The 24,597-nt window shown below is 40.9% G+C and overlaps 1 protein-coding gene across 2 annotated transcripts; it reads right to left on the bottom strand.

Moving 5' to 3' along the window:
- Nucleotides 1-2,762: 2,762 nt before the first annotated feature.
- On the bottom strand, nucleotides 2,763-11,459 carry LOC118112632 (stem-loop binding protein). 2 transcript variants are annotated; one of them, XM_035162115.1, is made up of 8 exons: nucleotides 11,242-11,459; nucleotides 9,574-9,720; nucleotides 6,220-6,333; nucleotides 6,050-6,121; nucleotides 5,548-5,670; nucleotides 4,284-4,439; nucleotides 3,836-3,944; nucleotides 2,763-3,541 (listed from the first exon to the last, which is right to left on the bottom strand). In XM_035162115.1, exons 1-8 carry the CDS (start codon nucleotides 11,298-11,300, stop codon nucleotides 3,470-3,472), a joined length of 852 nt encoding a protein of 283 aa, XP_035018006.1. In that variant the 5' UTR covers nucleotides 11,301-11,459; the 3' UTR covers nucleotides 2,763-3,469. The 2 variants fall into 2 exon arrangements, with proteins under 2 accessions (XP_035018006.1, XP_035018007.1); XM_035162116.1 differs by having other exon boundaries at nucleotides 6,050-6,115.
- Nucleotides 11,460-24,597: the final 13,138 nt, after the last annotated feature.

The following is a 24,597-nucleotide window of genomic DNA, read 5'->3' as shown; positions in this document are numbered from 1 at the left end:
GCTATTATGGCTAAATGTATTCAAACACAATGCAGACAGAAACAGGAAGTGATGTCAATAAATATATGTATTTAAAATCTTCATAGCAAATACACCCGGTAGGATGAATGCAAAGTTTGCCAACTTCACTCTGTTTATAAAAAGCTCTGCAAACAAACAATTAAAAGTGAGAGAATATATTCGGTTTTTGGAGGGCTCACTAAAGATAAGGAATAACTCTGAAGTAGCTACGGAGCATTAATACAGGCCAAGCAAACAACTCATTATAAACAAGCAGGTTTAAATTGGGCACTGCACTATAGTTCACACATTTCAGAAAAGAAGAGAAGGGCCACAAAGCCCTCACAGCAATGTGAAAAAAGAAAATTGCATGTTAAATTGCAGGTTCAATATTTGGGGGGGGCAGTACCTTTTGACAAGGGTGATATAGGTTTTGAATAACTGCTCTTAATGAAGTAGTGCAATGCTAGTATTCATAGCTTATATTAAAATGTCCTGAATGTGTCTCCTGTGACCACATGTGATTCAATCAATCAATCAATCAAATTTTATTTGTATAGCCCATATTCACAAATCACAGTTTGTCTCATAGGGCTTTAACAAGGTGTGACATCCTCTGCCCTTAACCCTCAACAAGAGAAAGGAAAAACTACTAATTAGGATCCATCATCAGCTGCCACCTCGGTCGTGGTCCACCACCATTATCAGGTGCCAACACGATAAAGGATCTGCCTTTATTATCACGATCAGCCAGCATGATACAGAATCCGCCCCATACTGGATCCACCATTACGATCTCTGATACGCGATCCACAGATCATAATCCACGATGTGGCCACAGCCGCGGCCCTGGATCTGCGGACGATAAGGCAAAGGGACTCCGGGGAAGAAGTCAAGTCAGTAACATGTATTGATGAGATATTCATTTCTTTGATATGATAACGATTGAGAAGAGGAAGGAGAAGCTGGGAAGAGAAGCTCCGTGTGTCATGTGTCCCCCGACCTTCTAGACCTATAGCAGCATAACTAAGAGCAGGTCTAGGACAAGCCTGGACCAGCTCTAACTATAAGCTTTATCAAAAAGGAAGGTTTTAAGCCTACTCTTGCATTACAGATGGTGTCTGCCTCCCAAACTGAAAGTGGGAGATGATTCCACAGGAGAGGACCTTGATAGCTGAAAGCTCTGGCTCCTACTCTACTTTTAGAGACTTTAGGACGAGGAGGAAAGTTCCGGGAGCGCACTGCTCTAGTGGGTTGATAAGGTACTAACAGCTCCTTAAGGTATAATGGTGCCATATTATTAAGGGCCTTGAAGGTGAGTAGGACAATTTTAAATTATTTTCTAGATTTAACTGGAAGCCAGTGTAGTGAAACTAATACAGGAGAAATGTGGTCTCTTTTCTTGGTTCTTGTCAGGACACGTGCTGCAGCATTTTGGACAAGCTGCAGAGTCTTTAACGATTTACTGCTGGAGCCTGATAATAAGGAATTACAATAATCAAGTCTGGATGTAACAAAGGCGTGGATTAGTTTTTCTGCATCTTTTTGGGAAAGGACATGTCTGATTTGAGATATTACGCAAGTGGAAAAAGGCGGTCCTAGAAATTAGTTTTAAGTGTGAATTAAAGGACAAATCAGGATCGAAGATCACTCCCAAGTTCCTGACTGTTTCATTGGAAGCAAGGGCAATGTCGTCTAGCGCAGCTATATCATTAGATAATGTATCTCTACGGTGTTTAGGGCCAAGTATTAGAACCTCTGTTTTATCTGAGTTTAATAAGAGAAAATTGTCCTTGAGACATGCTTGCAGTTTAGTTAATTGATTACATTGTTCAGGTTTTATTGACAAGTATAACTGGGTGTCATCCGCATAGCAGTGGAAATTTACAGTGTCCTGATAATGTTTCCGAGTGGAAGCATATATAATGAGAATAAAATTGGGCCGAGCACAGAGCCCTGATTGTATCCTACTATATGCAAATTAACATGTTTGTTTAAATTTTTTAAATAAAAATGTTTTTTTATCCCAGTTTGAGTGCATCAGCATGAGCGAGATAGAAAGGAGTCATGTAAGGCTGATTAAATGAAATGAAACCGCCATTCTCATAGAAAAAAAATGATGGCCCTAGATGCACTGTATGAATGTGAGTGTGAATGGGTGAATACTGTGAAGCGCTTTGAGTGGTTATCAAGACTAGAAAAGTGCTATATAAATACAGACCATATACCATTTTACTATCAATCCCCCCTGCAACAGAAAACACATGACTAATTAAAGTGAAATATACATTTAAGTAAAAACAAATTCTATATGCTGTCAGTAATCAATAGTAGCAATCAAATGTTATTTGTATAGACCATATTCACAAATTACAATTTGTCAGGTTCAGCATCTGCTGTGGAGGATCTCTGCAAAATTGGGTCCCAACTCTCTCCTGAGTTCATTTTACACATGCACAGCGGAAGATTCTTTGCTCAGTCACGTTCACAACAGTAGCAAATTCTCTGCAGGACTCAGGTGATGGGTGGAGCAGCAGACAGACACTAATGTAACAAATTTTGCTGCAGAGATCACGTGATTTTGTTTACATCACATCGACACCGCTATCAGCTGTTATCACCGCAAACTCTCTTGACTTTGTCTGTGTGACTCAGCATTTTCAGCCTGACTTCTTTTTTCCTTTTTGTATCGACTTTGCTTTTAAAGGTTCAGTCACAACAAGACCATCAAAGTTTTGCTCCTAAAAGACAAGACAATTCAGTTCTCTTTTTCATTTTATTGGAAAGACTTCACATTGAAGGAAAAAGCAATACAAAACATAGTAACATTTGTATTAAAAAAGAACCCAATGTAAAAACAAATCAAAGCCCAGTATCACTGCAGTAATGCACCAGTTAAAATTCTACACGAAAAAGAATCTTGAAAATATCAATCGATAAAAGGAAAATACTTTAATTTTGGTTTACCCATTTTCTTTTGAATATTTAGAGAACCTTCAGAGTTCAGTTCATTTCCATTTATTCTTGCCTCATATTTACCAGGTACACGCAGTGTGTGTTTTAAGATTTGCACAGACAAACCGGGATGTCTGCAGAACCACAGATCAGTGCTACAAGTGTTTTTTGTAAAGAACAAACCCTAATCCATTGAAATTGACAGAAACTTGCTTTAACATGCAACTGGAAAGTGAAACCATAAGAAAAGACTCCCTGAGCAGATTATCTTTGAAAGACCATATGAGTTAAGAAGCACTAGTACAAATGGAAATGCTAATGTCAGTGCTGAACCAAATAATACCAACCACCTGAGATACACAGAATTGTGATGCTGTGTGTGGCATTACCCCCAGGTGGTGGTACCTGGAACAGTCATTCAGGGTAACATGAAGTGAGAGATGTTGCAGGGAAACAGCTAAACCAATGGAGATGTGTGTCAACATCTATGTTTGGAAATGGGCAGGATGATGAGCTACACCGTGTCAAGCTCCACCGTAGTTTCTGTCTTCTGTATTTTAACTGGGGTACCCAAACAATCATCACCCTAAGCAAGAGAACACAAGCAACAGAAAAACTTGTTATAACCCTTGCTTTCAGTGGGGATCTCTGCCGACATATAAAGATACAGTAGATAAAAGAATCAGATTTTTTATTACTGAAAACAACTATATCCATACATGTATATTTTGAACTTTTTGCATGTTTGGACTACTTGCAGAGCTCTGATTAAGAGAACCTCAGAGGAGATCCATTGAATAAAGAGAACTCAAGTTCCCTTTCAACAATTGTAGTCATTACCATGTGTATGCTTCTACTGAACAGAAGTAATCAATCTCACCTCCAGTGAAAGGCTGTGTGAGGTCAGAGAGGATGGGACATTCTGGGAGTCAGAAAGGTTTGGAAAGTCCAGCTCAATGTCCATGATGTCATCAAGGCCCAGCTCCTCACTGGAAAAATAGATGTCAAGAAAAATAAACCATAAGCTGATCGAGACAATATGTGCACAATATGGTCTTCCTGGGCTTAAAGTGAGTTGTATCTTGCTTTAGCTTTAGGGTGCAACTCAGTTCTCTCCCATGAGAGAGAGAGAATTGTGTTGTATGCCCCTCGCTCTGAATCAATTATACTGAAAAATATGAAACACCCTCATAAAAAGGCAGGGTGTACTACCTTCTGTCATACTGTATCTAAAATTAAATTTCAGTGAAGTTTTGGACTGTTGGTCAGATTAAACAACTCATTGTTCGTAAGTAAATAATTGTTAGCTGAAGTCCTAATTTTCCCACATGTTATCGAGGACTTTATCTTGGCAGTCCACTGTTGGGGGGTCCCAGGCGTGCAGTTTGACCTTCCACAGTTTTATCTGCTGATCCCAAGAGCGACGACTGTACTTCCTGAACTTATTGGGGGTCTTTGGGTGAACACCCGGCTGACGCATGTGTCTGGAATCAAAATGGGAAAGAGGATACATTGGAAACAGATGGGTTTCACATTTTACTCATTTATTGAACACAAGACTTGTAAGAGCAGTTAGATCAAACATTACTTTCCATTACTTTTCAAAGCATTACTGTGTCTGATCCCCACAGAGAACTGATCTAAAAATCATAGACAAAGGGATGTCATAGCAAATACTGATCTGATTCAGGTTTTTAGTCTTTAGCAGACTGGTTGAAAATATACTTTCATAACTGTAAACATCAAAGACCAATGATTAAGGAACTACTTAAAAAAACACTTGGATGCCCGAGTAACATCAAAAAACATTGACCTCTTTTAACCCTTAATTGAATGCATATACGCCCTGCATGTCAATATATTTGGCCAATGAGATGGAGCCCTGCTGCCGTAGATGATAAATTAAAGATATTCTGACCATTGGCAGGTTTTTCCATCAGTGAATCATTGTGTGGAAGAAGAGAATAAATAGAGAATAGAGAAAAAAGATTTAAATTCATCACTATAAGCTGTTGATTTTATAAAAGAATTGTCGCTAATTTATGATCCCAGAACCTCAGGGAAAAGTAGAGCTGGAGGAGATGTCAGGGCACACTCAGTTTGTCTTGACGCGCGAGGAGAGGAGCAGTAAATAACTGACAAAGTTATTGAACAACTGTAAAAAAAAAATAAAAAAAAACTTTTCATTGACCAAACATGTATGAAAAGACCCCAAATTAACAGTTTATGTGGACTTAATGGAGATGTGCATGGCTCCCTGGTGTTGGCCTGCATCCGTAGGCAGGGACCGTTTGTTTACTTATCGCAAGTTATATCATCATCGCAATATTAAACAACGTTATCGCATGTTTTCCTAATATCGTGCAGCCCTAGTATCTTGCCCGTGGACACTTCAGCGCACGGAATGGAGAAGCCATTGAACCACCGACCTTCTGGTTAGTAGAAGACTCTTTCTACTTCCTGAGCAACAACCTATTCATATCTAAATTTTTGAAATGATCCTCACTATTTTTTTACTTTTCATAGAGCTGTGTTCATGATAGCTTCAGATTTGTATTAATTGAGGGTGTCTGTATGTTTCTGTGAACTTACTTTGGAACTTCCTTGATGTATCGGTCATAGGCCAATGTGTTCTTGCCATAGTTGATCTGTTTCTGTCGCCGTAACAACACAGCCTCATCTGTCTCGATGTTTTCTCCCTCTCTGGAGTCACAGCTGCAGCAGACAGGTTTGAGCATATTAAGACATACAAGACTGTAAGTATAACAAAGTTTTCGTTGTGAATGGAACCACTAAATAGCAGCCTGATTCCGAATTCAAGACTGTACATCTGCTCGAGTATCTTCATTCTGAAACATCTGCTACTTTTTTCGCCCGTCATAAGGACTTGTTTTTCAGCTTCTAAAACAGAGAAGTTAGGAAAAGCTGCTGGTTCTGTTTAAGTCTGCATTTTAGTGCTAATGGGCTGGAGAACCTGAGACATATGGAAACAAGGACAGACACCTTTATTCACTTTCTGACTGAGTTAAAACTCAACACTTAATGTCAGTAAAACCTCCACCTTGTCATCATACATGTACCATATACCACATACCTCCCAGAAGAGCCAGAGGAGGTCTTTCTCTCTCTCTGGGTAACCTCTGCACCCAGTATCTTCCTCCTGTAACTGAACACAAGGCACATGTCAGTGATGCTTAGAACTCAGTAACAGTAGTGCTTTAAACCAATAAGTTAAAATCACTAAAACAAAAGCAGGAAGGCTACCGCTGTATGTCTCTCTGTACGTCCCTCCTCATCTCATCATTCTCCACCTGGCTACCCCAGTCAGCCTGTCTACCACAGCGAGACACCGGGCCTGCACTCTCGGGAGTGGTGAAACTAGGGAGGAAACACAAGACCATATATGTTAGCATAAACACGACAGGCACATTAACAGCGAATATGGTTATGTAATCAACTGTGGTCTTTCATTTTTAATTAAAAAATTGGATCTAAAAATGGTTTCCCCCTGTATAGGCAGAGATGTGCAAATATGTAGCTCTAAAGCTTTTTCCATTGCTGCAGAGTTAGTTTCAACATTATGTTGGAGCTTAGGACCAAATGACTGATAAAACCTGAAGCTTCATGCATAATAATTGTTTTCATTTATTTGTATAGCACCTTTCATACAAGAAATGCAGCTCAAAGTTCTTTACATACACTATAAATAAAAAATATAATACTTTGAAATGTCATTTAAATAAAAAGAGAACTGATTTAAAAAAACATAACATGTTAAAAGAAGGAAAGTGATAAAAAAATAATAATTAAGAGTGCAGGAGTGCTGGCAAGATCAAAGACAAAGGTTTTAAGTTTTATTTTATTTTTAAAGACATTCACTGAACTAGGTTCTCTGATATCTAGCGGCACTTTTTAATTCCAAACGTAAGCCGAGATCTACCACCCTGACATCTTCCAAAAAACCCACTTAGGAGGGTCATATTTATTATTTTTTGCAATTTGTGTTAAAGGCTGAATGTACAAGAAATAAATATACACAAACAAGGGCAGTTGTGCAACTTTTTCTATTCAATGCACAATATTCAAATTAATATCTATTCATAATGCACAATATGTAGCTTCTCAGTTCCACATCATGTTCTGCAGAGGAGCTGCTACTGCAGTACAAAGTTTTTACATATAGGCTTTGATTTGAATATGGCCACAAATATGATTATTGCCTTGTACTCAAATAAATACCAGTACTACACAGTATGAAGTTGTGCATCTTCCGCTCTTGCAAACATGTCACAATAAAAAACCCTTTTTAAACAAGGGAATGGATTCCATTAACAGAAACGCTGGAGTGCTTTTATTTTTGAAAAGGCATACAGAAAGTGTTGCAACCATTTGTTTGTGACATAAATTCATCAGAAACACATTAAAACTCAGGTAAGATAATTTTCTTGGTTTATTCTGCTGTGAACCACAATGTTTATCTGTTTATGACACAAATGTATTAACATCACTTCCCGAACCCATTTCAAAGTGAAAGCACTCCAGCGTTTCACCTTCTGAATCCACTCATTTGTTCCAACGGGTCTTTGATTGTTATCGACAGACCGAAAGATGCGCATCTTCATACCGTAGAGTCCTGACATTTAGTTTAGTACATAAACCAACTTGTTCTTGAAGGAAATGCAGGAGATAAACCTGCAACTCCGCCGCCAGTAGCGGACACACAGCGCGTGTGAAAAACAGACAACCGACACACAGCTGATCTGCGGCGCGACGACAGCCAGTGAGTCCAGAGACAGTGAAGACTGGGAGATCGACCGGTAGATCGCGATCGACGGCTTGGCGACCACTGCTCTAATAGACTTGCGGCAGATAATTCACGTTTCTGGAGTGGACATAGTTAACTAAAGAGTCAGCTATTTAACTCGGTTCCCACCCATTCAGAGCCGTGTATGAAATGAGAACCTCAAAGTCAATCCTCAGTGTTACACGCAACCAGCGCAGAGCAGGTAGAAATGGACTAATGTGTTGTCTTCTATTGGTTCTGGTTAACAGCTGAGCTGTATAGTTGTGAGTGAGCTGTAGTTTCTCCATTATTTTCTTTGGGAGGACATTCAAAACGTCATCCCAGTAATCCAGTAAACTACAAATTAAGGCATGAATCAGATTTTCAGCTTCTGTATGATTTAGCAAATTTTTTGGCGCAGGGAGAATCACTGAAAAACATGAGCCATTTTCAGACATGAAAATGGTAAAGGCTGGAGAATTGCTCCTTAACACAACAAACTCTCTTGACATGTCAGTGTTACTTCTACAGGACAGATGAGAGCGGTAAGAGGAAAGGAGGAGGGCTGGCAGTGTTTGTGAATGATAGATGGTGTAACTCTGGCACATCACTATTAAAGAACAGCACTGCTGTCGGGACATTAAGGTGTTAGCCGTTAGCATGAGACCCCACTATACTATACTTTGGGAATTCTAACATGTTATCGCGATAGCTGCGTATGTTCCGCCCTCTGCTAACGCTGATGCAGCCTGTGATGTCCTGCACTCTGTGGTGAGCAGGCTGCAGACACTGCACCCACAGGCTCTCCTCCTCATCTCTGGGGACTTTGATCATGCCTCTCCATCCTCCACTCTGCCCAACTTCACCCAGTACATCACGTCAAGAGACAATAAAACACTGGACCTTTTCTATGCCAACACCAAAGAGGCTCAACACCCTCTCCCCCCCTTGGGAGATCTGATCACAACCTGGTTCATCTCCTGCCTGTGTACAAACCTCTGGTGCACAGGCAACCAGCTGTGACCCGCACAGTGAAGAGGTGGTGTCAGAAGTGGGCAAATGACCTGAACACATTCTTCAACAGGTTTGATCAGGCACCTGCCCCTCCCCCTACCCTGCACCCCCAGTACACTACCCAACCTCCTCTTCCACAGCACTCAGCTCTCAGTCACCCACCACCACCAGCCTAGCCCCAGCTCCATCCAGACAGGTGACGGTGGTGGGACAGAGGAGGATGATGGTGAAGCTGTCTTCTCTGATGGACAACCAGTGCAGGACACCATCACAGCACTGGGTAGCTCTTTCAGCAACAGAATGTACACCCTTAGTGTCTGAAGGAGAGGTATCGCAGGTCGTTCCTTCCTGCAGCAGTGAGACTGTACAACCAGCTCTGCTCTTAGTAAAACTACTTGCACCACCATTATGGACTGCACTTTAACATTTCTCAACTGTGCTATAATCACTGTGCTATATTAATCTGTCTGTACAATATAAACAGTTCATGTGCATCCATTCACTGTACATATTCTCACATAATATATTTCTTTACACTGTATATATTAGTTTAACTCCATTCATATTTTTCTATATATATATATATTTCTACCTATTACTGCTGATGTCTTTTTGCTGCTGTAATATTGCAAATTTCCTCATTGCGGGGCTAATAAAGGACTTCTTATTGAAACACTGGCCCTAAACAACACTAATAAATTACAATCATTTTTAAGTCTAAAAGGTGTTGGGTTTTTTCGACAATATATTCATCAATATGTAAATATGCTGAACTTCCACAAATATAATTTTTGTCTTCTATTGTAGGCATATACTCTTACCTGGCATGTCTGTTGTCGGAGTATCTGCACCTGCTGTCAGTGTGCTTGCTGTTTTCCCTGTCACTACCTTCTGCCTCTCTGTTGGCCCGCAGGTTTCCATCGATCCCTCTCTTCCTGCAGTGGGATCCCCGAGGCGGGCCAGTGATCCTATGCAGGGAAGACATAAGAAAATGCTGGATTTAAACAAACAATAATGTATTTCTAAGACACGTGTTTCAATGGAAGAAAAATATTTTATCCCACATCAAAGTTAGATGAACAAGCTGAATTTTGTTCAATATAAGAGATTTTGGCAGTGAATCACACCAAAACTACACAGTAAAAGTACCTGTTGTACAAGTAGTTGAGGATGTACTTATTGCAAAATCATGAGGCAACACCACTTAAGGAAGAAATGCTAGTATCAGCTATAAAGAGTAGATAGTATTAGACGTCAATTCACTTCAAGTTACAGGTGTGGGCCGTCTAACTTTGTTTTTTCCCCCTAAATTGATAGACTGTTTAGAGATGCACAGTCGCGAAATGGGTGCGAATCGCGGTTGTCAGTGGTTCAACTTCAATATTACTACAGCCTTTCTGAGGGTTCTGTTATTTCTCTTTGTATTAAACAAGTCCTGTGTATATAAATAAATACCAGTACTATACAGTGTGAAGCTGTGCATCTTCCAAATATTTCACAACAAATTTATGTATTAAAGTAGGCTACATGCAAATATATGTTCGTGTCATATTCAACGGATAAAGATAGCCCTTTATTGGGTTATTAAACATTGAAACGGTGTTGAAAGATTATTTTCTCTGTCTAATCTGCTGTGAAGCGCGCGCGGAACGCGGGAAAAGAAAATCGTCGAGAGAAGAGCAGCTCGACTTCCGCGGCTGAACCGCAGCCGGTGTTCCAGCTCTCATCTGTTAACATAGGCGGGGAAATGAAAAGCAAGCGGGCGTCATGTCATTCATATATATATATATATTAAATCGGAAACAGCTGCTTGTTTATTCTCGCGCTAAATCCGATTTATAATCATTGAGTGCTTGCTCATTGTGACAAATGTTGGGTTTCTCTATGATTGTGAAGGTCTCGAACTTAATGTGCCTCAGGTGCCTGGAGATGGCTCTTGTCAGCTGCCCTGGGCCGTTTCAATGTGTACCATAAAGGTCTGAATACGGGCGCACTCGAATTCCAGGGTCGGCAGGTTTTAGACAGTCTCCCGCCAACCCCTTCCGATTGTTCTGACCGTCTGTGTGTGTGCCTCCTTCGTCCCACAGAGTCTGTTCGGGGCCTGTGAGGCCTGATCGCCAGCACGACTAAGTTTTGTCCCGAATGAATACTGTCGGCAACGCACAGACTTCGTCCACTTCGCTTCGTATGGTCGTTACTTTAGTGCGGCGAACATATGTACTCCTTTCACCGTTTACCGCTACATCCATTCTTTCTCCGCAAACCAAACTCAGGTGGCTACTACATGGCTACTAGCTCAGTCACTACAAGAAGCTAACACAAAGGCTGGTGCTTCACAGACAGCGGTACTGAACAAGTTACATCCTCTTACATTCCTAACACGTTCTCAGGCGAGAGGAGCTCCTCTTTGGGAACCTAACAAAGGGGCAGGCACGGTGGCAGCTCGTAGTGATAGTGCTTACAGCGGCTAAAACTACATTAAAGCGTACCTTTCGTCGTCTTGGCTGCTGTGAGCATCGCGTCGTCTTCCTACAGTCCATGCAGACATGTTGTATATAATAATCAGTATCAGTAAAATGTATCCACAGTCTTTGAGAGAGGCTTCTGTGTATCTAACGAGGTTACTATCGCTTTCCAACACTGAAAGACCCGCGTCGGTGAACAATCCAGCGGGTCAGGTGACCGGAAGAAGCAGAAACAAATGCAAATCAAGAGGCGCGTTACTTCTTCTTCTCTGAGGATTTACGGCAGTTGGCCTCCACGGTGTTGCATTACTGCCACCCTATGGTTTTATTCTCCCTTACACTCTCGTCATCTTAAAGGTTCATCAAAGGAAGTGAAACGCTTTCGTCGGATGTCTTCAATAACCTTTAATACATTTTAATAATATATGTGTTAATGCTGCACTTTATAAAATCCCTAATTAAAACCTAATTACAATATGATTATACATACCTATGGATGTCTCTTTTTCTATACAATGACAGAGTTGCTAAAATGTTAAGGTCACGATCATATCATTAAAGATACTTGTGACATGAGAGTGACCTGTTTCTGATGGCAGGCCATTGTTTTTAGCATGGAGGTCCAGCACTGACAGGTTTTAGCCAACCTGTTGTTCACATCCTGTGTGGAGGCATAGCTGAAACTGCCACCATAGTAATCAGGGACTATCCAGATTTTGATCTACAGGAGAAAATTCAGCTGGTGTGTGTTTTTGCTAACTTCATGATTTTTATTCTAACATGTTTTAGATTCCTTTAGATTGTGTCTACATTTGTCCATATTGTGTGTTAAAGCTCAAAGGGAGCTCTGAACTCTCTAATGAAAAGGTGAGTGTTGACACCTTGTGTCATGCATGGAACCTTCCTGTGATGATAAATGACAACCGAGGATGACATTTTTTTTTATTTTAACGACTATTGTCCTCTCACTTAGGAATTGGAGGGATCATGAGGCAGATAAAACAAATATGAAAAGGACTTAAAGAGACTACGTTGTGGTCTCTCATTAGTGAACATCCAGATGTAGCTTCAGCTATCTTTCCAAGGGAGTAGAGTGCTGTGTTGACTCAAGACATAAATAGTTATTATTGGACATGTAGTTTGGGCCTTTGCTGGAAGTTAAGTGTTAAGGGGACTATTAACAGTCAAGGAAAATATTTTTTTTCAAGATTGCTTGTCTGCTTGGTGTTTGTGTGTCTAGAGCATTCTGGACCATATCAGCTGTCCTACCATGATTAGACAATACAATGATGATAACAACGATGAATGCTCTGTGGAAGATATGAGCTGCGCCACCGGGTATCTCCGTTGGTTCATTCAAAATGGCTTATTTACTCTATATAATTGATATGGACTGGAACAGAAACCATGCCCAAATGCAAGACTCAGACAAGAGCTCAAAGTAAAAGAACAGTTTCAATGAAAGGTTGCAGATAAATCACAGAAAAGAACTCAGAATGTCTCTGGCATGGTCATGTATGGTTTGGCGTGCTGCGTGGTTTGGCAGGGTATAGTGGTGCTGCTGTGGGTGAAGCCCCATGGGCTCTCACTTAGTGATCAGCAAGTGGCTAACGGAAAACAGGATGCTGTGAATTTATTCACACACACACAAACACACACACAAACACAGACACACACATGGAGGAGAGAGTGGCAGCCACAGTGCAGACCATGTCAATAATGAGTGATGCTCAACTTTTACTCTTAGTGATGTTGGTGTTGAATCTGTTATTTTGTGCTTTTTTGGAAATTTCTCGAATAGTTTGAATCCATTTTAATGCTAAGCACTGATTTTAAATAAGCTGTTGAATGGCTTTGTTAATAATATTCTGTCCATTCTTTTCAAAACACCATGTGAAGAATTTATGTTTTTTCACATGAGCTCATAATATATCTTAGGGCAATAGGCAATAGAGTGTGTTACAGGAAATGATTTATTTTTAAAAACAGGCCCTTTAAAATTGATCAGTCTTGAGGATACAATGAAATCAACCATATGGGAAAAGTTCATGTTCATGTTATTAGTTATCAAAGGTAGGAAAACAAGCACTTAAAATGATCTCAAATCTAGAAATATGTCAAAGTTAAGTAGACGGTCAACACCATGAGAGTCCGGAATTGAGACCAGGAGGCAGAGTTGAAGTCTTACATACTTCTCTGCGCATCTATTAGCAGTCACCCTCACAATATCCTATAAAAGCTGTGACTGCCACCCGACCACCTAAATTCATTATATCAAAAGTAAACAAGAGAGGAGTAATACATATAAACCTAATACAAGTTAATGCAACCACTATATCAGTACCAAAAAATAGAATATAGTTTATTTAATATCAGGTCACTCAATCCCAGTCCCTACTCATAAATGATCTGATTACTGACCATCAGTTCGATTTACTGTGACGCCCCCCACCCATTTTAATACTCAGAGGTGGAGGTGGAGGTGTCGCAGCAATCTTTAAATCTGACTTATCTATCAACCCTAAACCTAAAGGAAATTATAACTTATTTGAAAATCTCATCATCAGCCTTGCGCATCTAAGCCTGAAATCACATAAAACAGTTCATCTAGTTATCATATATCGTCCGCCTGCACCTTACTCTGAATTTTTATCTGAATTCTCTGAATTTCTATCTGAGCTAGTTCTTAGGCAGATTAAGTCATTATAATCTGTGATTTCAACATTCAGGTAGATGTTGCCAACGTCTAGTTCAGCATTGAACTCAATAATAGACTCGATTGGTTTTACTCAACATGGGAATAAACCCACTCACTGTTTAAATCACACTCTTGATCTTGTGCTGACATATGGCATAGACATTGAAAATGTAACAATATTTCCCCAAAACCCTCTTCTGTCTGACCATTTTTAAATAAATTTGAATTTAAAATTATTGACTACACTGATTCTGGAAAGAAATTCTATCATAATCTGTTTATCTGATAATACTGTAAACAAATTTAAAGAACTGACTCCTCTGATATTAACCTTACAGCCTCAAACCTCAAAAGTTCACTTGATAACTTTGTTAATAGAACAGCAGCCTCATTACAAACAACCCTTGACGCTGTCGCCCCCACTGAAAAAGAAGAAAGTAAATCAGAGATTAGCTCCATGCTATAATTCTCATACACATGTTTTAAAACAGACATCACGGAAGCTGGAGAGGAAGTGGTGTTCCACCAGCCAAGATGATTTTCACCTAGCCGGGAGAGATAGCCTGATAAATAACAAGAAAGCACTAAGAAATGCCAGAATCTCCTATTAATAATTATTAATGAACTTCTTCACAAATAAAATTATAACTATTAGGGAAAATAATCCACCACCTCCTCCCCATCAATAGCACAGATACATTGTCTAGTCCAGAAACCGTAGAACCACCTTTAGCACCAGATTAGTATTTGGACCACTTTTCCTCGATTGATCTTTCTGAACTAACTAACTTCCCAACTAGAACTTAAAGCAAGTTTTTCTCGTAATTGACAGTTCCATATTAAATCAGATTAATATGTTAACTGGCTACGTACCACAAGCTTTTAAGGTAGCGGTAATTAAACCTCTGCTTAAAAATCCCACTCTTGATCCAGATGTTGAAAAAGCTGTTGTTAACCAGCTACTGTATGTGATTACTTAAATAGTAACCATTTAAATGGTTTGTTTGAAGACTTTCAGTCAGGATTTAGAATCCATCACAGCACAGAAACAGCACTGTTAAAATTACTAATGACCTTTTCATGGCATCCGATAATGGACTTTTCTCTATTCTCGTCCTTTTGGATTTTAGTGGCGCAGTTGACACTATAGATCAAAAGATATTTGTAACAGAGACTGGAACAACATGAAGGGAAGAAAGACTGGTTTAAATCATATTTATCAGATAAATTTCAATTTGTTTATGTTAACAAGGACTCCTCCATGCACACACAAGTTAGTCATGGAGTTACACAAGGTTCTGTCCTTCTGTCTTCACCTTATACTGTATATGCTCCCTTTAGGCAACATCATCAGAAAGCACCACAAACACTTCCATTGTTACGCAGATGACACCCAGCTCTACATATCTATGAAGCCTGATGAATCTAATCACTTAGTTCAACTTCAGGAATGTCTCAAGAACATCAAGGCCTGGATGACCCAGAACCTTTAACTTCTAAAATCAGACAAAACTGAGGTCATTGTAATTGGCCCTAAACATCTCAGAGAAACACTGTCTGACCAGTTAGTCACCTTGGATGGTGTTAGTTTGGCCCCCAGCTCCACTGTGAGGAACCTTGGAGTTATGTTTGACCAGGACATGTCATTTGACCCACCTGCGCAATATTATGAAAATTAGGAACATCCTGTCTGAGAAGGATGCTGAGAAACTCATCCATGCATTTGTTCCCTGTCGACTGGATTACTGTAATTCTTTATTATCAGGATGTCCCAGTAAGTCTGTGAAAAGCCTCCAGTTGGTCCAAAATGCTGCAGCACGAGTGCTGACAGGAACTAGAAGGAGAGATCATATTACTCCTGTTTTAGCTTCTCTGCATTGGTTCATGGTAAAATTCTGAATAGAATGCTAGATCCTGCTCCTCACATACAAAGCCCTTAACAATCAAGCCCCTTCATAGATCAAAGAGCTCATAACACCATATTGTCCAAATAGATCACTTCGCTCCCAAAACACAGGCTCCCTTGTGTCTGTAAAAGTATGAATGGGAGGCAGAGCCTTCAGCTACCAGGCTCCTCTCCTGTGGAACCAGCTCCCACTCTGGGTTCGGGAGGAAGACACCATCTCTACATTTAAGGTTAAACTTAACATGTGTGTCTTTGATAAAGCCTATAGTTAGTTCTGGATCAAGTGAGTCCTTAACCATCCCTTAGTTATGCTGCTATAGGTAAAGACTGCTGGGGGAACTCCCATCATGCAATGAGCACTTCTCCCCTTTTCTCTGTCTCTCGGCCCCCACATTCATTTATTTACATGTCACTAACTATGTGTCTTTTTCCTCCTATAGTCTCTCTCTCTCTCTCTCTCTCTCTCTCTCTCTCTCTCTCTGCAGGTATCTCCGACTTCAGAGCTGCAGGATAACAACTATTATCATTAATATTATATAATATATATTATTACTGAATTACTATATGAACTGTTGCTGCTATCAATAATAATCAATAGCATCTTTTCACTGTTATTCTTTTCATTATAACTAGTCAGAGCTGATAGCTGATGCTGCACACGTGTTCCTGGTCTCCCTCTCCTCTCTCTCTCCCTGTCCTCCTCCTCCCCCCTCTCTCTCTCTTCTCGCCCCTCTTTTCCACCCATCTCCCCTCTCCTCCCCATTTTTCCCCCGCTCACCCCAACTGGTTGAGGCAGATGGCCGCCCACATTGAGTCTGGTTCTGCTAGAGGTTTCAGTTAATGAGGGAGTTGTTTCTCTCCACAGTCGCCAAAGTGCTGCTCATTGTGGGAACTGATGGATTGAAATGTTAAGGTCTTGACCTTCAATATAAAGTGCCTTGAGATAATGTACACTACCGTTCAAAAGTTTGGGGTCACCCAGACAATTTCGTGTTTTCCATGAAAACTCACACTTTTATTTATCACATGAGTTGCAAAAGGAATAGAAAATATAGTCAAGACATTGACAAGGTTAGAAATAATGATTTTTATTTGAAATATTAATTTTGTTCTTCAAACTTTGCTTTCGTCAAAGAATGCTCCATTTGCAGCAATTACAGCATTCTAGCTGTTAATTTGTTGAGGTAATCTGTAGAAATGTCACCCCACGCTTCCTGAAGCACCTCCCACAAGTTGGATTGGCTTGATGGGCACTTCTTGCGTACCATACGGTCAAGCTGCTCCCACAACAGCTCAATGGGGTTGAGATCTGGTGACTGCGCTGGCCACTCCATTACAGACAGCGTACCAGCTGCCTGCTTCTTCCCTAAATAGTTCTTGCATAATTTGGAGGTGTGCTTTGGGTCATTGTCCTGTTGTAGGAGGAAATTGGCTCCAATCAAGCGCTGTCCACAGGGTATGGCATGGCGTTGCAAAATGGAGTGATAGCCTTCCTTATTTAAAATCCCTTTTACCTTGTACAAATCTCCCACTTTACCAGCACCAAAGCAGCCCCAGACCATCACATTACCTCCACCATGCTTGACAGATGGCATCAGGCACTCTTCCAGCATCTTTTCACCTGTTCTGCGTCTCACAAATGTTCTTCTGTGTGATCCAAACACCTCAAACTTTGATTCGTCTGTCCATAACACTTTTTTCCAATCTTCCTCTGTCCAATGTCTGTGTTCTTTTGGCCATATCAATCTTTTCTTTTTATTATCCAGTCTCAGATATGGCTTTTTCTTTGCCACTCTGCCTAGAAGGCCAGCATCCCGGAGTCGCCTCTTCACTGTAGACGTTGACACTGGCGTTTTGCGGGTACCATTTAAAGAAGCTGCCAGTTGAGGATCTGTGAGGCGTCTATTTCTCAAACTAGAGACTCTAATATACTTGTCTTCTTGCTGAGTTGTGCACCGGGGCCTCCCACTTCTCTTTCTACTCTGGTTAGAGCCCGTTTGTGCTGTTCTCTGAAGGGAGTAGTACACACCGTTGTAGGAAATTTTCAGTTTCTTCGCAATTTCTCGCATGGAATAGCCTTCCTTTCTAACAACAAGAATAGACTGGCGAGTTTCACATGAAAGTTCTCTTTTTCTGGCCATTTTGAGAGTATAATCGAACCCACAAATGTGATGCTCCAGATACTCAACTAGCTCAAAGGAAGGCCAGTTTTATAGCTTCTCTCACCAGCAAAACAGTTTTCAGCTGTGCTAACATAATTGCACAAGGGTTTTCAAGGGTTTTCTAATCATCCATTAGTCTTCTAAAACCAGACGTTTCCACCTAGAATAGTCATTTACCACATTAACAATGTATAGAGTGTATTTCTGATTAATTTTATGTTATCTTCATTGAAAAAAACAGTGCTTTTCTTTGAAAAATAAGGACATTTCTAAGTGACCCCAAACTTTTGAACGGTAGTGTATATTATGATTTGGCGCTATAAAAATTAATTTGAAATTGAAATTGAAATTGAAATTCTAAGGCAGGCCCACCACAGTTCAATCAGACCGGGGTGCATGTCCCTAGCATTTTGGGGCCCAGTTGGGATTTCCTCCTGATCCAAAGCCATTGGCTGCAGCATTCTGCAGTCTGTGATGTTTCTTTTGTGGTCAGACACAGGGCTTGTCAGTGGATCTCCAGATCTTTGAGCAACCTGATGGTGGATGTTGCAAGGAAACCCCTGCGGCCAACCTCCAAACGTCAAACTTTTGCTTTCCAGCCACTTTGCTCTGCCTCAAATGCCATGTCTGCAATCCCAGGGTATAGTGTCAATTCTACAAAGTAGACAGCTGGGTGTTGGATCAGAGTATAAGGTCTGGTCTTAAGGTGTTAGTGACAATATCTGATTGGACTGTAAGCGGCTGGCCCAAGTCCACCAACATCTCCCAGTCTCGGGCTTGCTCCATTTGACCGCTCCTGGTCCGTGGAGGAGGCCCTCTCTGTCCTTGTTAACTGCGTTCGATGTTTTGGATGGCAAGGCATTGGTAGCAGTTCTCTTTCTTTTAATTGTTCCAAGGCATTTGAGTACCTGGTTGTGTCTCCATGTATACCTACCTTTGGACAGGTAGGTATACATGTAACCCTAAACCTTATTTTACAACCAGTAAGGATGTGCCTGCCAAACAATTAACAGAGTGGATTCAGGAAAGGAAAAGTAGGGCTCAATTGATCCAGGTCCGTGTTTAGAGCAGGGGTAGCCAACAAGGTTCCCTTCGGGTGCCTGGCTGCCTGCAGGGAGTCAATGAGTCGCCCATAGGGAACATTGTAAAAATGAGTCTCCACAGAGTTTAGTGTATCAATAGCTTAATTTTTTTACTAGGCTGTTAAAAAAGTCCCAAGCTGCAACCAAAGCTTTGTTGAAAGTTGCACCCTTTTTTGACAATGGGCAAAAAAAATATTTCTAAGGGTGATGCACTGAAAGGTGCACCGCTAACAAGACAGAAAAAAAATATGAGAAGAATAGCCCTGAAGCCATCTCTGCTCTCTCCAATGTCCAACTAGGGGCAAGTAGGATTGCCAGATGAGTGTCAGCTATGTCCGAGAAAATGTTCCTGTTGTAAAAGCTGGTATCAGACAATGGACGGCACCCCAGCTTTGACTGACTGTAACACATTCTTCATCGCGAGCCGCAAAGGTGACCCAAATTTCCCCAAATCCACATTACATTACCATTGCATCATTCACCAAAGATAACAGGCTTAGATCATGTGATGACTAAGGTTGTGACGATCATAAACAGCATCCGCTCCAAAAATGTAACAGATTGGATGATTGTGACATGTAATCTCTACAAAAATGTGATTAGTACAAAAATGTCACAAATGTGATGACAATATATTGAAACAGAACAAATTGGTGAGATTAACAGAGAAATAATTAAAGTTGCATGTTAAAATATACATGTGTTTTTGAATGATTGGGAAATAATTATAAATAATGATTGTGAGGAATAATTAAAAGTAATAAGTGAACATTCAGTCTCATTTGTATTCCATTTAATGCATAATATTCACTATTTAAAGGTAAACTGTGCAAAATTTATATTATGCAGGAAGACTATATCAAACAAGTAGCCCTCCATATTACTTATTATATTTCAGGTAGCTCTCAGTCTCATAAAGTTTTTTGACCCCTGGTTTAGAGAGTAAAATTTGAAAAGCACAGATTAATAGAGGGAATTTTAATAGTGGTGTTTTTTTATGTTGAGAAGCATATGACATGATGTAGAAAGAAGGGTTAATGACAAACTTGTTCTAAATGGTCGTAAGAGAAAATGAATCCATTGATTATAAACATCTCAACGTATAGGTTAATATCATTAAGATATGGAAAAAGCTATAGCTCAAAGTATGTAGTGAAATAATGCGCTCTGTAAGGGAGTATTGTCATTCCAGTTTTCAGTCGTAAAAAATGACACTTTATTGGTTTAGATTGGTCTATTGGTGTGTGTGGTATTGGGGTGTGATCAGCGTTGGCTGCAGGAGGGAGAGATTGGGGATGTGGCTTGGGGAATGGTGCCAGGGAGGGAGTTTGATTGTACACAGGTGTTCCGTGTTGGCTAATTGCTCTCTCCCCTTTATGGGACTGGGGACTGGGGACTGTACAAAAGACGATGGAGAACAGCCCATCACAAGAGAGAACACTGTGTTACAAGCTAACCTGTACCTTGAGTCTGGTGCTTCATTGACGAGGAACCTGTGGTATACAGTTACCTACTGTTACACTGGCACCCAACAGCAACTCGTCATGAACGAGCAGCAGAATGAACAACCAGCACAGCCGGTGCTTGCCCTCGGACAGATGCTGGGGGAGGTCGCGGCCATGCAGAGGGAGCAGGCCGAGTACAATTGGCAGTTCCTGGTGGTTCTCCAGACCCCGGTGGAGATGCAGGCAGGCGTGCTGGAGCAGCTCCTCTCCCAGGCCCCAGGAAGAACGAAATTCAGTACGTCCTGGACCTGCGAGCAAAACTCCACACACTTGGGCAGTTATCAAGTGAGAATTAGCTCCAGGCCCAGGCACGTCAACAGCGCCTGTACAATATAAGGTGTAAATGACAGTGTGGGTGATGGTATTCTGGCTGTGCACAACTGACCAAAATTCAGATGAACATTTATTTCCAAATCCACTTATTCCAAACATGAGGGTTGTAATACTGGCAAAGTTAGTGGTAGATTGCTTGTATTTGTTTGTATATGTTTGGGTATGTTTGTGTGGTTAGTGATATCTGTAACACAGAATAACAATAACTAGGGCTGCGAAGCAGCACTGAGCGGGCCGTAACACTTGCGAACTCTGGACCTGCATTACGGTCCACACCATCAAGTGCAGACCACAAGCTGAACATTTTATGTAAATCTAATTAAAGTTGTAAAACGAAGCTTACTATCACTATCAGTACATACAGACTAATATATCTTCAGGTCAGGGCTCTGATGAAGCGTGAGCAATTTGGGGCCAATTGAACAATGCACAGTGGAGTTAAAGACAACTTCCTGTTTCACAGTGAATCAGTAGGTGGCGCTATGACCTTGACTCAATATTGACTAATGGAGCTGTTCAGGTCCGGACTCTGATCATGTGACAGAATCTTGGGGCTGATTGGACAATACACAGTGGAGTTATGACAACTTCATTTTCACACTGATCATTAGGTGGCGCTATCACTAACAGACAGACTGATACAAACAGAGAGAGAGAAAAGAGAGATAGAGAAAGAGAGAGAGGGACTTAGTATGTTTCTATTTAAAAGCAGTCAATAAGCAAAATAAAACGCTGCTCAGAGTTGTATTCAAACCCGTGACCACTGAGTCACTGTCCAACCGACTTATCCAATGAGCTCAACACTGCTTACAAATGGCTGTGTAGGTTAATACTTTAAACAATTCAACTGTCCCTCTCTGGCCCCCCTCCTCTGCGTGTGTAATCAGTCGCACCTGTGTGAGGGGAGAGACGGATATAGGCTCTGGTGCAAAGCCAGAACAAATGGCTCCTATTCAAAAACTATAGGTCTTATCTGGTATTCAGGCTTCCTGGTAAGATCTTATTACCATCCAGTACTTTTATTTTGAAGATCCAGCCTACTTCAGGCTTTTTGGTAAGGTCTTATTACCATCCAGGGCTTTTATTTTGAAAATCCAGCCTTTATTCAGGCTTCCTGGTAACTTCCTGTAACTATCTGAGTGGTTTTATTTAGAAAATCCAGGCTCCTTTCGGGTTTCCTGGTAACTTCCTGTAACTATCTGCGGGGGTCTATTTTGAAAATCTAGCTTCCTTTCGGGTTTCCTGGTAACTTCATGTAACTAGCTGGGGGGGTTTATTTTGAAAATCCAGGTTCCTTTCGGGTTTCCTTGTAACTTCCTGTAACTATCTGGGTGGTTTTATTTAGAAAATCCAGCCTCCTTTCGGGTTTCCTGGTAACTTCCTATAAATATCTGGGGGGTTTAATTTTGAAAATCCAGCCTCCTTTCCGGTTTCGTGGTACTATCCTGTAATTATCTGGGTGGTTTATTTTTAAAATCTTGCCTCTTTTCATGTTTCCTGGTAAGGGTCTCTAACTATCGAGGGCCTCAAAGCATAAAACATGTCACTTCCTGTCGCCAGCAGGTGGCGCTGTAATGATGAGTCAATATTGACATATGGATCTGATCAGGGCGGGACTGTGATAGTGTGAAAGAGGTTTGAGGCTGATTGGACAATGCACAGAGGAGTTAAAAATAACTTAATTTTCACGCTGATCATTAGATGGCGCTATCACTGTCACTACATACAGACAAATAGATCTGTTAAGTGGGGGCTCTGATGAAGTGTGAGCAATTTGGTGCCGATTGGACAATGCAGAGTGGAGTTACAACAACTTCATTTTCACGCTGATCAGTAGGGGGCGCTATCACTATAACTACATACAGACTATTAGATCTGTTCAGGTCGGGGCTTTGATGAAGTGTGAGCAATTTGGGGCATATTGGATGATGCACAGTGGAGTTCAAAATAACTTTCATGGTGAATCAGAAGGTGGCGCTATGACCCTGTTTAATATTGTCATATGGAGCTGTTCAGTTTCCACTAAGAGGCGCTGTTGAGCCATTCTGCCTAAGCTGCTAAATATTGTCCTTGTGTTCACATTGTGACTCTTATTGTACATGTCCATATTGAGGCAGATTGAAGCATGTGCAGTGACATTAAAACCACTTCCTGCTTGTTGGCGCTCCATCGAAATGCATGCCGTTACGGGTCAGTGTAAAAGCTTAAGTGTCACAACATGGCATCACCAGCTTCTCAAGGCTTCCCTAACCTATTTTCAATCAATCAATCAATCAAATTGTATTTGTATAGCCCATATTCACAAATCACAATTTGTCTCATAGGGCTTTAACAAGGCGTGGCATCCTCTGCCCTTAACCCTCAACAAGAGTAAGGAAAAACTACTAAAAAAAACCCTTTAACAGGGTAAAAAGAAGGTAGAAACCTCAGAGAGAGCCACATGTGAGGGATCCCTCTCCCAGGACGGACAGAAGTGCAATATATGTCACGTGTAAAGGAGAACATCAGAAAGATAAGGGTATTTGCAGCATTGATTAGAATAAACACTTTGTAGCATAATGGAAGGTCAATGAATTGATGGATTATTGTCAGTAATGGTCGAGTATCTGAGGAGAAATATTGTATATCAAGCAGTCTTGTTGTAATCATAGTCTATGGTCAGCTGCCACCACGATCATGATCCACCATCAAGATCGGATGCCACCATAGTCCACAGTCATTGTCCACTGCCACCATCAGGATCCACCATTACGTTCACGGTCGCTGATATGCGATCCACAGATCATAATCCACGATGTGGCCGCAGCCGCGGCCCTGGATCTGCGACCGATAAGGCAAAGGGACTCCGGGGAAGAAGTCAAGTCAGTAACATGTATTGACGAGATATTCATTTCTTTGATGTGATAAGGAGGGAGAAGAGGAAGGAGAAGCTGGGAAGAGAAGCTCCGTGTGTCATGTGTCCCCCGACCTTCTAGACCTATAGCAGCATAACGAAGAGCAGGTCTAAGACAAGCCTGTACCAGCTCTAACTATAAGCTTTATTGTAAAGGAAGGTTTTAAGCCTACTCTTAAACGTACAGATGGTGTCTGCCTCCCAAACTGAAAGTGGGAGATGATTCCACAGGAGAGGAGCTTGATAGCTGAAAGCTCTGGCTCCTACTCTACTTTTAGAGACTTTAGGGACGACAAGTAAGCCTGAATTCTGGGAGCGCAGTGCTCTAGTGGGTTGATAAGGTACTATCAGCTCTTTGAGGTATAATGGTGCCATATTATTAAGGGCCTTGAAGGTGAGGAGGAGAATTTTAAATTCTATTCTAGATTTAACCGGAAGCCAGTGTAGTGAAGCTAATACTGGAGAAATGTGTTCTCTTTTCTTAGTTCTTGTCAGGACACGTGCTGCAGCATTTTGGACAAGCTGCAGAGTCTTTAACGACTTACTGCTGGAGCCTGATAATAAGGAATTACAATAATCAAGTCTGTATGTAACAAAGGCGTGGACTAGTTTTTCTGCACCTTTTTGAAAAAGGACATGTCTGATTTTTGAGATATTACGCAAGTGGAAAAAGGCGGTCCTAGAAATTTGTTTTAAGTGAGAATTAAAGGACAAATCAGGATCGAAGATCACTCCCAAGTTCCTGACTGTTTCATTGGAAGCAAGGGCAATGTCGTCTAGCGCAGCTATATCATTAGATAA

The sequence above is a fragment of the Hippoglossus stenolepis genome, chromosome 7 (assembly GCF_022539355.2).
Source record: "Hippoglossus stenolepis isolate QCI-W04-F060 chromosome 7, HSTE1.2, whole genome shotgun sequence".
NCBI lineage: Eukaryota > Metazoa > Chordata > Actinopteri > Pleuronectiformes > Pleuronectidae > Hippoglossus > Hippoglossus stenolepis.
This window is presented reverse-complemented; position numbering and strand designations above follow the sequence as displayed.